The sequence below is a fragment of the Chaetura pelagica genome, unplaced genomic scaffold, assembly GCF_000747805.2.
Source record: "Chaetura pelagica isolate M959 unplaced genomic scaffold, ChaPel_1.0 scaffold101, whole genome shotgun sequence".
Lineage (NCBI taxonomy): Eukaryota > Metazoa > Chordata > Aves > Apodiformes > Apodidae > Chaetura > Chaetura pelagica.
Window position 1 is genome coordinate 7,148,564 of NW_009952564.1, and position 15,595 is coordinate 7,164,158.

Sequence of the window (15,595 nt, forward strand, 5' to 3'; positions counted from 1 at the left end):
TAACTGTATATGACTCCTTATCATAAACTATAAAAATACATATAATGCAAATATGCTCACAAAGTCACATTAGGGATATCCACATCAAGAAAATTATGCTAAGGACAGTTCAGGTGTGGCAGATTAAAAAGCAAATTCTGTCTAAGAATATATTATCAGGTTTTTTGACACTCTACATAAATTGGGTAAGTGTCACTGGGAAGTTTATTCAAGAAAAGCTAGGAGCCCTTTATTAGAATAATTTTTTTTACAGATGACCACATTCTTCTAAATCCATTGTCTCTATTTGTACACCAGTTTGAGGCATGCAGGTGATTGATGTGTCCACTATTAGAGCTTTTGTCAGTGGACCTATTCAGTTTGGCATACATTTTTGCACTGAAACAGCACCAAATGATCATGTGGGTCCTGCTGCTCTTTCAAATAATTGACTGAAAACAGAATATGTGTCCCTGTACTGATATATAAAGAAGTTATAATGCCATAGGACAGCTGAGCTGTATTTATGTCATTCTGGTGCTCTATGTATTAATTTGATTTGACTTTTGCAAATAGAATTTCAAGCAAGTTCACCCCACCCCCCATTTTGTCTGGAGGCTTCCTTTTTCCAAGTGACGTGCCTAATTTATCAAAGTATGGGAATCTTTTAATGGAATTTTTTTCTTGCTGCCTATGTACTTGAACAGGTTTCAGTACTAAGTAGGCAAGGTGTACCTTCATGAAGACATTTTTAATTCTATTTCATATTTCTGCTCTCAGTTAAGGAGGTCTGTGTGAGTGCTTCTCAGCTTTCCAGGCACTTGGACTCAAATTATTTGCCATGAAGAGAGGCTGTTGTCCTTGGCAGTGACTGGGACCAGAGCCAGAAGAGATTTACCAGCAGAAACACAAACTTCCCTTGATAAAATGCTGCCTGTTTTATGGTTGTTAGGCAAATCTACTGAATGTCTGGTCAATCAGGGGTTTTTTTGCATTTATACAACAACTGAAATCTTCCCCAGAAGGCAGTGAAAGATGGTGCATTCAAGTAAACCTGGGTCTTGCATTCAGATAGACCTGGGCAGAGGGTCAGTGGTCTCAGACTGTTACACAAAAGTCTGTTGGAGCTCAGAGCTGTTCACTTTGCCAGCTATTCTTATTCTTCTCTGGGGCACTGAGCATTAAGGGCCTGAATCAAGTTGTTTAAACATTAACACCTAGTGCCAGTTTAGCTGCCTGGTGTACCTGAAAATGCTGAGACATGTGACATCAGACCCATAGGACATCCATACTTTTTTGGAACAGACACTGGAGACCAGATCACGTATCCTAGTACATGTAATGTCACTTGGTGTTTACATACACTGAGTAACACCTTATCCCAATGGCATATTGTTGTCGTGTGGTCTGTAGGAGCAGACTGTGAGGAACCAGCAACTCTTCATCTGTGGGTCTTTAAACAATTTGGCTGATCATCATGATAGGGCATTGAAATAGCCAGTTCAAGGCCAGCTGAGAAATGGGAAAAGGTCTTGATACCTGAAAAATAAAATTTGCTCATTTTGCATCCAGAGAAGGAATGAAACATGTTCTCTGATAGATAGATGCATTATAATTTTTTTTGAGGATTAAATAGTGACATTCTTCATCCTTTACTCTTCCACATACAGTAGAAACAAGGCTTAGAAATTAAAGATAGCTTCTGCTTGGGGCACACCATATTTGTGCAGTAACATTTCATCAGGTTCTGTTTCAAAGCAGCAGGGAGTTCCCAAAGAAACTGACATGAAAGTTAAGAAGTTTTTATTTTGGTCTTGTTTCATTAAAAAATTCAATGGCATTTCTATGTGTACTACTTGTTGTATTTGAAGAGCTCTGAGGTCTTATTTGGTTCTGTTACTTGTATCATAGAATTATAGAATGGTTTGGGTAGGAAGGGATCCTAAAGATCTAGTTCCAACACCCCTGCCATGGGCTGAGACACCTCCCACTAGTTCTGCCTTTTCTCTGCAAAATAATCAGCATATTTTCTGACCTCATTCAACCTTTTTCCTGAAGAGGTTTTCAAATTTCCTGACAAAGTATCATAAACATATGCTAGTGTATGTTTCCAAGCAACATAACACTTCTGTGGAAGACAGTCTTTAAATACCTGGAGTGCTTCAGCCTGTGGCCTGTAATTAGCATCCAGATCCTGGCTGAGTTGCCAGAAACAGGCACAAACACCGCTTATTAATTAAGCAGTAGTATTACTGGGTTTTACCTTTGTTATTAAGTAACTGGCTCATGTTGAATTTAGTAACAATTTGTTGATTTTTATTTTACTAAAATTGCTATCATTCTAATTTTGGGGATATATTTAAGAGTTACATTTACACCACAGAAGAGTTACAATTACACAATAAATGCTGTGCTTGACAATCTGTCTGTTAGGAGTCCTCTACCTGTGTTTGCTTGTTACCTCTTTATTGGGACATTTTATAAGACTCATTTTGTAGGGTTGTTCCATAGTTGCTGTCTGAAATATACTTCTGCTACCTGGTAATCAGTTGTTTATAGTGGGTCCTGTTACAGCAAATTCTCATGCAAGGGAGATGTTAAATTTCTTACGTTGCAGCAGCTTTTGCGTCTGGACGTTCCAGTTACCTGTTCTTCTTTATGCATATCAGGTCATGTAGTTGATGTAGAACAAACCAGAAATTCAGCAATTGTCCTGTTCAAGTGGTAGGCAGCAGGAGGCTGTGCCTGAAATCCAGTGGATGCTACTGACTAAGGGGATCCAAAACCATGGTCACATGTATCTGCAGTGATAAAAATTTTCAACTCTGATTAGGCTAAATGACCACTGTATCAGGAAGCCAAATGAATTCAGATGTTATCAAAACCATTCTTTTTCTCAAAGTTAATCTCAATGACATTTGTTTACTGTTTCATAGTAAACACATTACACAATTTACTGGAAAAGAATAATCCTTTCTGAGAAATTATTCTGAGTCAGACATTGGCAGTGGTGACATCAGAATACATATTAATAGAATGTGTATTTTTGACTTTGAATGACTGTTTCATTGCCCTAAAATATTTTCCACACAAATAATTTCTTTTTTTATTTATAATGTATATTCATCTTCAAGTTATTCCAGTACTGGCAACTCCAGGTTTCAGCCTAGTTTGCCTTCTGTTTTCAACATCTTTGCTTTGATAACTTGCACACTCTTCTCAAATACAAGCAGAGTCACCTCGTCCCTACTGAGTATATGATCAACAGTTTCTCCATGTGAATTCACAAAGCAGGCTCCACCTACATTGCCGAAGCTGGGAGGCACTTGTGTATCTTGGAGCTGTACATGAAGTCTGTATGACTCCAATCTGTGTAGATAGTCTATGTATTAATTCTCAAGGACTTAGTATGTAAGGCAGCAATTAGAACTTCAAAACTGTCATGAGGTCAAGAATCTGTTGTGCTGCCTGCATGTTCACAACCAAAAACTGTAATGCTTTGGGATACAATTTAATCATCTTGAACTTATAAATGAAAAACATGGTGAAGATACACCAGCTGAATCTCTTGCATTCTTTAAAGGCCCCTTTTAGCTTTGCATACATGAAGAATTTTACTTTTAAGAATTATGGTAACACCCCAATAGAGGGTTGGCAACTGCAGTTAGAAGCAGTTGTTCACAATGAACTATTTTAGCTGTAATTTCAGACACCTTTGAAAGACAATGCAGCTACAGATACCAGCTGCAAACTCTGGATCAGTCTGTCATTCAGTGCTCACTTCAACTTAATTGTCACTAGTGAATATTCTTCATTATGACAGGCTATGGAGCACTGATTCTCTAATCTGGATTTGGATGACAATTTCCAAACACCTTTTGTTGTGTACAAATAAAGAAGAGCTAGAAATTAAACAGAGTAACACCTCAGTTGCTAAACAAATTAATGAAGTGTATTCTAAAAGACAATATAAATTGAGAACATCTAAGAAAGTAAGTTATCTTTGTGGTAAAGCAGTGAAGAGGAGAATGAGACTGAGCCTTTCCTAAACTGAATGTCTCTGTATTTTCTGACTTACTGGATTTTCTGTTGGAGCAGACGTTCTTTGGAAGACAAGTTCCTAATACTTCTTTGCAGAAAGGATAACCAGAATCCCAAACTTAAGATACCTTAAGCAAATACTAGCCTGGCAAAAGAACCAGCTCCTGTGAAAACTGAGAAACCTTGTCAAACACAAGCCTTCTCACTAAGGCTATAGAATAATATTTTTATAAGAAACTGAGAAGCAAAGTGATCTTGTTTGACCTGAAATCATATTAGTGAAAACTATGTTACGGTAAATAGAGGAATGTTGTGCTTTCAGGAATTATCTGGAGCTGGTGGCCAAATCCATTGAAGACTGGGTGAAAGAGGAAGAAGACAAATACCAAGAGAAGATAGCTAAGGAATTAGAGGCTCTTCAAAAGAAAAAAGCCATGGCAGAAGGACCTTTTGAATTGTCTGCAAGTGCTCTTGAAACAGCTGGCTTCCCTAAGAGATCCAGAAGTGGGTATCTTTTTGTTTTATTCTAGAAAATTCATTTTCCTGTTGAGTGCTGAGACCAAAAGTTTCTCAGAGCGGAACTGCATATCATAGAGTAGCTCTGTTTGTCATCTGAATAGATATAAATGTTTGAAACATACACATATTCAAATATTCTGCATCATTCTCTGTTCTGAAAACTGAGATCTTTAATGTCAATTTACATGGACAACAGCTGTATTTAATGGAATTACTTAAAGGTTTACATACAAATACTAATTTCTGTTTAGAGGACTGAACAAATGAAAATACCATCAGTAGTTAAAGTTGGCAACATGGTTCAGGAAAATTCCTATTTTAAAAGGGTGGGATAAATGTTGGAACTCAAAAGCTGTGGGCTAGAAGCTAAAACTGGAAAATGGAATTTACTAGACTGCAGAGAAAACTCTTATTACAAGCAGCATTTTGGGTAGTGAGCATTGTAAGCAGTTTATACAGTAACTGCTGAGCAGGCAGAAAAATCTGAAAACCCCTTTTGACGAAAGAGGACTTTTGTCCAAGTTGTCCATTTGTCTGTTGAAGTGATATTGACCATGATTTATTGATATTTGGGGTTTGCTTTGTTCACCCTTTTTGAGAATGCACTTTAAAACCTCCTAGTACCAGCAATTAGCATTTATGGAAATAGGAATGTTATTCCTCAACTCCTCAACACCTGATTATATTTTGGAAACCTAAAGTGCAATTATGACTTCTAAATCATAATTTGTTCCTATCTAACTGTCATAGGAGCTAGACTCTTGCCTGTCTGGTGCCTCATGACAGATATGATTCATAGATAAGCTCACTTGCTGAAAAAAATATTACAATCAACTGTAGCTGGGACGTGCAGATGGGCAACAGTGTCTTTAGGTGATTTCAATTTCACTGGCACTGCTGTAACCCATACTGCAATTTCTACTTCGTAATACAAGGTAATTTAACTGTAAGTTCCTGGTAGTGTCCTTTAATTTAGCTTTTCTAGCAAGTAAATACTGGGCATAGAAGCATGATATAAAACCACACACCTAGGAAGATAGCCTTTTCAGGAGTCACAGATGCTATAAAGCTCTAATACTAACAGGGAATATAGTAAGTGTTTCTTCAGTCACGGTTCAGACAGCATTTATTCACTTTTTTGCCTTGAAAGGTTGTAATATCTATGATTCTGGCAGTGAGTTTGTTCTGGTGTTTTGTGATCTGGTTAAAGTACTGGGTCTGAATTCTGGAACAGTGATAGTAGCAAAAATAATAAATACTGCAAAAAAGCCTTGTTGCAAGAGCAAGGCCTTCAACAGCAAGAAGCAGAAAGTCTATCCTTAGATACGTTGATATATTGTTTAGTATTTTTGTCCCCAGTTATGCTTGTCTGGTAAGTTTTTTCTAACCCAGACTTTCTAATTTATCTCAAAAAATATGTAGCATTTTCTTTATTCTACTTTTATACTTTTACTATTTTCAAATACATGTATTTTATTTACTTGCACTTTTATTTTTGTATTCCAAATATTTTTAATTATTCCATTTTCATATATTTATAACCATATTTTTTGTCCTTTCATTTCTCAAAGGCAGCCTGACACCTGAGAGCTTAATGGAGACCATTGCAGAATATCAATTCAAAAAAAGGGATTCTTTTATCAGAGAAGGTTCTCTAAAGGTGAGGCAAAACTATGTATGTTTCTGAAATGAACTAAATAATGCTGTGTCTCCGTTCGACTCAGGTTTGACAACAATGCTCTCAATCTCCTCCCCCTCCCACCCAGGTAGGGAAAGTACTTGAACTTAATAACAGATGTGTTCATGGTCTAGGTCAATGTTGTCAAATTTACAACCTCTGTCCAAGACAAGGCCAAGTCTTGCCTTTGTTGGCCCAAACGACTTACAACTTATCTGGTATAGCTGTGTGTTTTACAGTATTTGCCCTATGTCACCATTTGACTCAGGTTTGACAACAATGCCCTCAATCCCTTCCCCCTCCCACCCAGGTGGGGAAAGAGAGAGAGAAAAAGAGAGAGACTTGGCTAGATTGAAAACTGAACTACACAGCTTTAATTAGGTTACTAATGAGTGACAGGAGAGAATATATATGATTATACAGAGATGTGGGCAAAAGCCTCTCGCCTCCCCCCACCCCCAGCAACTCCCACAGCACTCCCCTGAGAGATGGGACAGTCCCGAGGGATCCCGGAGCTTCTGCTGGAGTAAGGCAGAGAGTTATGAGGGTCAGGAGAGCTCGAGGTCGATGGGTCGACGATGATGGATGGATGGAGTTCTCCCCGGACGCCGACCATGGACAGAAGACAGGGAGAGGGAAGAAAGAAGGAAGGAAGTTGTCTTCTGTCATCTCCAACCTTCCCCCCGAGCCTACGTAGATATCTGGGATGGAATATCTCTGGCCAGTTTTGCTGTCCATCTAACTCAGCCTCCCACGGGGGGGCCACAGATCTCCCTGCAGTGTCTGAGCCGGTAGAGCAAAGGCGCGACCTTGAGGGCCCAGCAGTTACAAAAACATTCCAGTGCCTTATCAACCTAGCAGAACACACAGTTGGTAGTTGAAGAAAGCTCACTGAAAAGAAATCAGCAAAAGAAAATCTGTCTTAATCCTGGCTCAAACCAGGACACGCTGCTTTCCCAGGAAAGTAAGCCTTCATTCCTACATGGGCTTGACTCAATCCTCCTAGTTTTTCTGCTCTTGCCTATTTTTTGTATACTTTATTTCTTATTTTCTTTAATTTATTCCTTATTGATTCAATTATGTTATTTTTTTAAGGAAAGACTGTTTGGAGTTAGGCTAGACTTTCCAAAAGCAATTCATGATCACAGGATTAGGAAGAGAATGTTATAGATAATACCTTACTTCTTGTTGAATTTTTCAGCTTATAAAAATATTAAAACATAAGAACCAGATTCATGTAACTAGTTATTTACCCAACTCCTACTTTCACTATCTACAGCTCTTTGAAATTAAAGAATGTAAGTATGGTACCTCAGAGTTTCCTTATGACAGAGGATCCCACTTTATGGATGTAGAACATAGTCATGCACTACAGATGAATTGACTTGCTTAGGTTCACACAGTAAGTTCCTTGGCTAAGGTAGTTTTTTAACTCTTAGCACTGGTGCTATCCATTAATCTGCACAAGTCTAGCTTAACTGATGTTGTGTTCCCCTGCTTTTTTTGACCTCTCACATGGTATGTAACCCTCTGTACTTAAAGCACACGTATTGGAATGTACATATGAAATGGTGTTAACCAGTTTCTCGGTACTCAACTTGAGCTGGCATGGCACAAGTTAAGCTAATGCCTAACTTGTCACTGTGAATGCTTAGCATTTCTTCCACAGAAATGCTTGTGCCTTCGTATGCTTGGAATATGAAATGCTACAAAGCCCCAAATACTCTGGAAAATTTCAGATGTCTCCCTGACATGAGTTGATAATTCTGGCATTGATACCTCATTCCTCTTTCTGTAAGAAAATAAAATCATTTTATCTCAGAGTGGCATTTTGGGAATAAACTAATACCATTGATGCATTGTGATTTGGTGATGCAGATTGTGGAGAGCTGCACAACAAAATAATTCTTTTATGACTGAATACGTAAGAAGCAACTAATCATCTGATATGTCTCCTGTGGTCAAGAATGACTGATTCTGTGGACTGAACGAGTCCGTAATTTTACACAAAATATAGTACATAATATTGTAAAACTGTAGACACATTTGGAAAACATTTCTTAGAGTGACTTAGGACACTGGTTCCTTTGAGTTTGTTTACTTGTACTCTTTTTAGCATGCAAATTTTTGTAATACAAACAGAAACACAGTCTTTTGAATTCCTAACACTCAAAATAGGCTTGGAAGAAGGAGCAGGACCAATTACTAGAGGAACAACTTAAGGAAGAAAAAAAAGGGAAAAAAGAGACTTTGGGAGATAAAAAGAAAGGACAAGAGAAAACAGATGAAGAAGGTGATGAGCCAGGAGAAGCCACTGAACTTGAGGAGGATTCCAGTGCCCCAGAACCACCCCCTGAGAAAGTGTATAGGGTAAGAAGTCTATTATTGCATCAAATTAGGAAAGTGCTAACTACTTATATAGAGATTCAACATTACAGCAAAACTATTATTCATTATGGAATTGGAGTTCAGGGCAAATTAGGCCTAACAAGGTCTTGTTAAACTCCTTTATTTTAGCAGTAGATCCTTTCCTAAAAGTTTTGGAGAGCAGTTTCTGATGTTTAAGATTATCCTATACAAGACTTATTGTGTGTGTGTATGATGTGACATGAACACACAGATAATAATAGTTTTGTGCCCATGGAAAATACATTATGGGATAAATTTTACCTAAAAATGTGATTTTTCAAGGGAGAGGGTGGGAAAGAGGAACATGAAGACCTGTCCCAATTCCCATAATCAGGGCCTGTTAGGCCTACTTGAAGTTTTGCCTGTCCGTATTAGAAATCAAGGAAGAGGAGTTCACTGTTTCTGTCATTTCCTGTTTAAAAATTTGTAAAGCTATTCTGCCTTTTATACTAACAGAGGTGTATTTCTTACAGAGAGAACTCTTCACTAGTTTTGTCCAAACAGTTACTCAGGAGTTTGTACTGCTTTATATTCACAGTCTAAGCCTTGCATCCAAAACTTGGGTAGTCAATATACTTTAGTCTAAATTTGCTGAAGTACAGACTAGAAACTCAGACATATATAATGTCTCAATCTGAACTTACTTGCTTACACTCACCTATTTTTTGCCAATTTGTGGCTCTTTGGAAAGCAGAGATCTAAAAATCAGATTTATAGTGTCTGAATTCCAAAATCTAGAGAGTGGAAAGCTGAATCTTTATTTGCCCTTTTTCTGATCCAAGGCCATTGCATTTTGTCACTCTGTCCAGAATTTTTCTTTCACTTCCATTACATGTTAAGCTACCAGTCTACTTGCTGTTCTTCAGTTTCCATGGTGGCTCCATACCACTGAAGGACCAGATTCTGCTCTCATGTGTAACAGGTTACTTTAGTTAGTAACTGAGAAATTATTTGGATATGAGAAAAACATGCTATGTATTTGCCAAGTTGTTATTACATTAATTAAATATCTAAACAAAAAGATTGGCCAGAACAGTGGGATTCTGGTGATCTCTCCTTCATTTTCCTCTTTCATGGTTTCTGCCTTTCTCATTTATGCATAATCCAAAACTTGTTTTTTCAGTTTTTTGGCTACAATACAGGGGAAGATCTCATTCAAGTGTCAGGAACCAATCAATATCTCTTCCCATGTGATGGAGGACAGATTCAAGTAGAGAAGATAGAGTTTTTAAAAGGTGATTCATTTTTTACATTAACTGATGGTATAGTTTCTTATTGCATAAAAGCTTTTTCATGTGCCAGTAGCAGAAATTCGGTTAAAGCCATTGTGAGAGTACCATTTAATTCCTCTATCACGACTAATGTTTACATTTTCCTATAGTATGTTGACTACAGATAGATAAATAAAGTACCAGAAAAATAAAAATGGGGAAAAATCAGTTCATTTTTATCTGTTCAATGGCAAATAATTAACGATATTTCAAGAATATATGTTGCAATAATTTGTCCAGTCAAATGCTATGTATCTAATAAACAAGAGTTGTTCTATTCTATTTAGTCTAAACTCAAATAACTTGAACTTCATCTTCTTGGGCTTGTAATAAGCATTTCAGCCCACTTCTGAGCAATTTTCTTTTTTGTGTGCTTCGTAGTTGCAGATACTGGGTTTTTTTAGGTCTGGGGCAATTCTGAAGCCTAGTGGGAGCAATAATAGTATTCCATTCCTTTGCAGGTCCGACTTTGATAAAGGTGAAAGTGATAATAGACAAGCATAATTTCTTCATTCATATCACAGACCCTAAGAAAAACTTAAAAGAAATGGAAGTGCAAGATACTCAAGAAATTAAATCAGGTTAGTGATCTAATAGAAATAAAAATAAATAGAAATTAAAATCCAGTTGGACAACTTAAGCACCATGTAGTGAGACCTTAGCACAAGATGTAGAACCACAGTAGAGGTCAACAGGTGCAAACAACTCTCTTTTCCAAAGCCAATAAATGAATTAAAAGAATAAAGAGAAACCAATTTTCTTTAGTTGCAGTTCAGCAATTTCTGCTGCTGGTGGACATGTTGCTAACACTCAGAAAGCATTGAATCCAAATTCTTTCTGAACCCAGGTAATAATGTTTCTGAGAATGAAGCCAGTCTATAATAATTTGTGTGTTTACCAAAAACACTATGAAGTTGCTCTCACTGATAGAAGAGTATTGGAAAAGTGTAACTTGTGGTAGGTGCGTTAGCTCTTAATTTTCATCAATGTCAGAAAGCAGCCTGTTTTTGCACCTCTTCTGTGCTTCAGCTGCCACCTGTGGTATAATTGTAGGTTGTCTGAATAGAAAATGTGCATCCCTTCGTCCAGTGAGATGTTTCTTGTCTGTCTTACTGAAAGTAGACCTGTATCATTCTGGGGTCTACCAAATGGCACTTCCAATCACAAGTGTGCTGGCATCTGTATTCACCTGGCAAGAGTGAGTGGCCTTTCTCCTGTGTAAACAGGAGTACCTTATAGAAAGACAGTAGGGAAGGGAAGAAGCAATCCACTCTGGTATTTGGCAGTGGCTGAATGGTACAATGGTAAGCTTTTAATGCAGTCAAAATGGCAAAACAGCATCTTGCAGGTCATAGTCACCAGTGAACATTGCAATGACAGACAGTAAATAGGAGAAGATCGGTCTCAGTATGTGTGCTTTGCTGATGAAAGAACTGGGAGATGATTATTTGTTGGTAGCTTGCCTTAACCTTCTTTTGTAATCTTCTGTGCTGCTCCTCACAGTTTTAAAAAGCTGTTTCCCATATTAAAAATCCCAAGGATTTCCTCTTACCAGAAGAAGGCACCTTTAAGGCAGTAGGAGTTGAACTAGAGGCAAGGCTGGAGCGAGTGTCACTGTCTCGGAGGTGTTACCTTGCATAGGTTGTGTGGTTTTCAAAGCTGATGTACTCATCCCATAATATCTTGTCCTGCACCTCCTCTAAGTGAGCTTGTCTCTTGATCCACTTTCACAAATGTCAGACCTATCTTTGGATCTAATTTGTCAACTTCGTCTTCCTTTTTACTTTCTCCTCAAGGTACAGTCCCTGTGACAATATCTGAGAGACAGGACCTTTTTTTTAGTGCATAGGCCACCTGTGGTAGAAATTAGCACTTTAACATTCTTGTCAACCAAGAAGGGGACAGAAGCAAGGATCTGTGGCTCCAGAACTATATTCTTTTGCTGTTCAAATTCACAAAGGCTTTTTACTAGTTGTTGCTATTAAACTTGTTTTTACACACCTAGCTAATTAGAATGCAATTTCTAGATGACAAATTGCAGCTATATGACACAAAACAGACTATTATATACTGTCCTATGAATGGAATGATAAAGTTTTCCCTGTCCTGTATTAATCTGTTTTACAGGTTGGTTTCATTGGTTTGCAGGTCAGGTGGTTCTGGTATGTATTGCTTGTGTATGTCTTCAAAATCCATTCCATTTCTTTTTTAATAAGGAAATCTGAAAAATCAAAAGACATCTTGGAGCAAGTTTGGATCTTTTTCAGCCACCTTGGAAAATGGAATCCAGCTGTCCGTGAGCTATTATGGACCTACAGGGAAGACAGCAGGTAAAGTAAGCAAATAGAAGAGGATATTTGAGAACCATAGGAGTATTTTTTTTTCCTTTTTTTTTCTCTTCATACACTCCTTAACCCAATAATTTGTTGCATGCAATTCTGCCTTTCTCAGCAGCTGTTATTACATGGTGAGGAATTTTCAGCAAGGCTCAAGATGAGATTATATTGTCAAGAATATTCTATGATTCCAATTTCAAAATGGAAGGAGGTCTCCATGCTTTTTTCCTTACTGAGCAGAGTGAAAAATAACAGAGCAGAGCAGGGAGAAACTTGCAAGTATTGTTATTAAGTAGGCCAGCAAAATCAGCCAATTAATTTGAGCCAAAGAAAATGTGATTTGCTGAGGAGTCTTCTTGGTTTTCCAAGAAATAATATTTTTGTAAACTTATATAGGTGATTATGGAGCTTTCACTTTATGTTAGGAGCTGGACTTTGGGTTAAAGTTGTATAGACATAATGAGGGATTTCTCTCAGCCTTTCAATAAACACATTCACCAACTGGAAGCAATTGCTTCACAAAACCGCAGTGAAAATAGCGTCTGATTTTACCAAGAGCTTTTTCTTTCCATTACATTTGAAAGGCCACTGAAACCATCATATGCATAAATGTGAAACCCTCCTGTGATGAGAAAATAATCCCTGCCTTTTTCAGCTCCTAAAATATGAAAACATTTAATTGAATGCATTTGTGTGCGAACTGTGGTAAACCATTCCACTCTACACTAGTTTAATTATTCAAATACATTTTACAAATTAATTACTTAAAAATTACTTTTAAAACTTGGGCCAAGAGAGCATTCACACTGTAGTGGATGGTGAAAACTTGTATTTTGGCGTAAAAGAGAGACTTGTCTAATTGAACACCTGCATGTCAGCTGTGATGTTCAGGCTTTTTCATATCTAAGCATCTACTTTGGAATAATCCTTGCCATGTTGAGCTTTAGTGCAGCACTGCAGACTGGCATTCTTAGATTGTTTGCTGCATTTCTACAATCACTTGCTTATGCCTAATTCCCCTTGTGGAAAGTAGTATCCATCTGAAACTGAGTGAGCTCCACTTCACAGCATGGGTACCTGTGATGAAGGATAGCTCCCCTCACTATACATATGAATTTTCTTATACCCAGTTTATAGTGTTCACATAGATATTTATACTCACCTGACAAGGTGGATTACCTTCACTGATTACTTTGTTGGATAGTTGCCTCTGAATCCTTCCTTTCAGCTATGCTACTTGTCTGTGGAGCACCAGCTCTGTCCAAGTTTATTAGTCAGCTGATTCTTCTCACCATACACAACCCATTAGATGAGTTCTATTACTTGCTTATTTCATGGCCATGCCATCTAATAAATGTGCATCAGAATGGACCCCGTAGAGAATTTTAAACTATCCTATTTTACATAGTCAGTTGAGAATTTATCTCTAGATTATTATAAACTGAACTGATGTAGTCGCCTTTTCTCAGACTTCCAATCAGCTGTAAAAACCACAGAGCTTTTATTCTGGTACCTGAAAGCAGAGCCACCTAACAAAGCATCAGATGCTTGTGCATCAGGTATGCAGCAGCTAATGAAAATGAAGATTTGAAAAATCTTTGTGGTGATCTGTGGGCTGCTGTTCAGTATCTTTATCAACAGTCTGGATGAGTGGAATGAGTGCTTCCTCAGCAAGTTTGCAGATGACACCAAGTTGGATGGGAGATCTGCCTGAGGGTAGGAAGGCTCTTCAGAGGGATCTGGACAGGTTGAGGCCAATTGTATGAGGGTCAGCAAGGCCAAATGTTGAGTCCTGCACTTGAGTCACAACAACCCCAGGCCACGCTACAGGCTTGGAAAAGGGCAGAAAAGGCTCTGTGGGTGCTGGTGGACAACCAGCTTAACATGAGCTTAACATGAGCCAACAGTGTGCCCAGGTGGCCAAGAAGGCCACCAGCATCCTGGCTTGTATCAGGAATAGCGTGGCCAGCAGGAGAAGGGAGGTGATCATGCCCTTGTATTCAGCACTGGTGAGGCTGCACCTTGAGTACTGTCTTCAGTTCTGGACCCCTCACTAGAAGAAAGACATTGAGGTGCTGGAGCAGGTCCAGAGAAGAGAAGAGAAACAAAGCCAGCAAAGGGGCTGGAAAACAAGTCCTATGAGGAGAGGCTGAGGGAATGGGAATTGTTTCGTTTGGAGAAGAGGCAGTTAAGAGGAGACCAAATCGCTTTCTACAGCTACCTGAAAGGAGGTTGCAGTGAGGCAGCCGTTGGCCTCTTTTCCCAAGTGAAAAACGATAGATACAGAGGAAGTGGCTTCAAGCTGTGCCAGGAGAGGTTCAGATTGGATATTGGGAAGAATTTATTTACTGAAATACTAGTCTGACACTGGAATGGGCTGCCCAGGGAGATGGTGGAATCACCATCTCTGGAGGTACTTAAAAGCTGCATAGATGTGGCAAAAATGAGTTGAAAGGCATATTATCTATGGACTCCTAAATAGGACTTTTTCACCAGATTATCTAATAGTTTCTTCTAGCCTGAAAGTCTGAAATTCTGTGTGACTTTTGTAGCTGCCATAAATCCAGAATCATCCATAAAGCAACTGAACATGCAGGCAGCCTTTCTAGTAGTTCAGAACTTGGTTTTTAAGGTGACCTCTGCATTTTCTTGTCTGCAGAGCTAAAACCATCTATTCCAAAACTTCCTGGAAGTAGTGGATGAATTAGCACTTAGGCCTACTTTTTATCTTCTTCAGCCAAAATATACTAACACTTCATCTGCAGAAAATTCTGTTATCTCACACCAGAATGGTTCTGTTAGCATGCTTCTGGATGCATGTCCTTCCTTCTTTGTCTGTGATCTGGCTTGCAATTCATCAATTGGTTATTTAAATTTTCTTTGCCTAATATATCAGTTTTCACATTAAATAAGATTGTTCATTGGAAAAAGCAGAACTAAAATGTAATTTTACCAAAAGAAACAAACAAAAAATTCTAAGTCTTCCTAAAGACATTCTTGAAATAACTGACTTGTCAGTAAAGTTCATACTTTATAGAAACTATGTGGCAAATCAAATTTGCTTTATTTACTTTAAACGGGTTTTCACAAGATAATTTCTGAGACCATTATGTTTTGCTCAGTGGTGTTTTCAGTTCTTATCTACAGTGTGTGGTCAAGATGTGGATAAGAAATTGGTCCAACAGGGGTAACAAATTCTCCAAAAGAAACAATAACTCAATTTCTTAAATTGTCTGGGTGGGAAACAAGGTGTCATTTCATGAGTTGTAGGTTTGGGACTTAGGATGCCTTCAGTCAAGAAGAGATGATAAAAAAAAAATAAATTCAAAAAACAGTTAAGGTTAGAGGTGGCTGGGGTTTTC

The 15,595-nt window shown here is 38.1% G+C and overlaps 1 protein-coding gene across 1 annotated transcript in view; it reads left to right on the top strand.

Moving 5' to 3' along the window:
- The window catches only part of SPAG17 (sperm associated antigen 17), a 91,610-nt gene that overhangs the window by 34,243 nt on the left and 41,772 nt on the right, over nt 1–15,595 (top strand). The window contains 5 exon segments of the mRNA XM_009993419.1: nt 4,343–4,524; nt 6,111–6,199; nt 9,750–9,861; nt 10,359–10,478; nt 12,114–12,227. Coding sequence (XP_009991721.1) covers nt 4,343–4,524; nt 6,111–6,199; nt 9,750–9,861; nt 10,359–10,478; nt 12,114–12,227 — 617 coding nt within the window.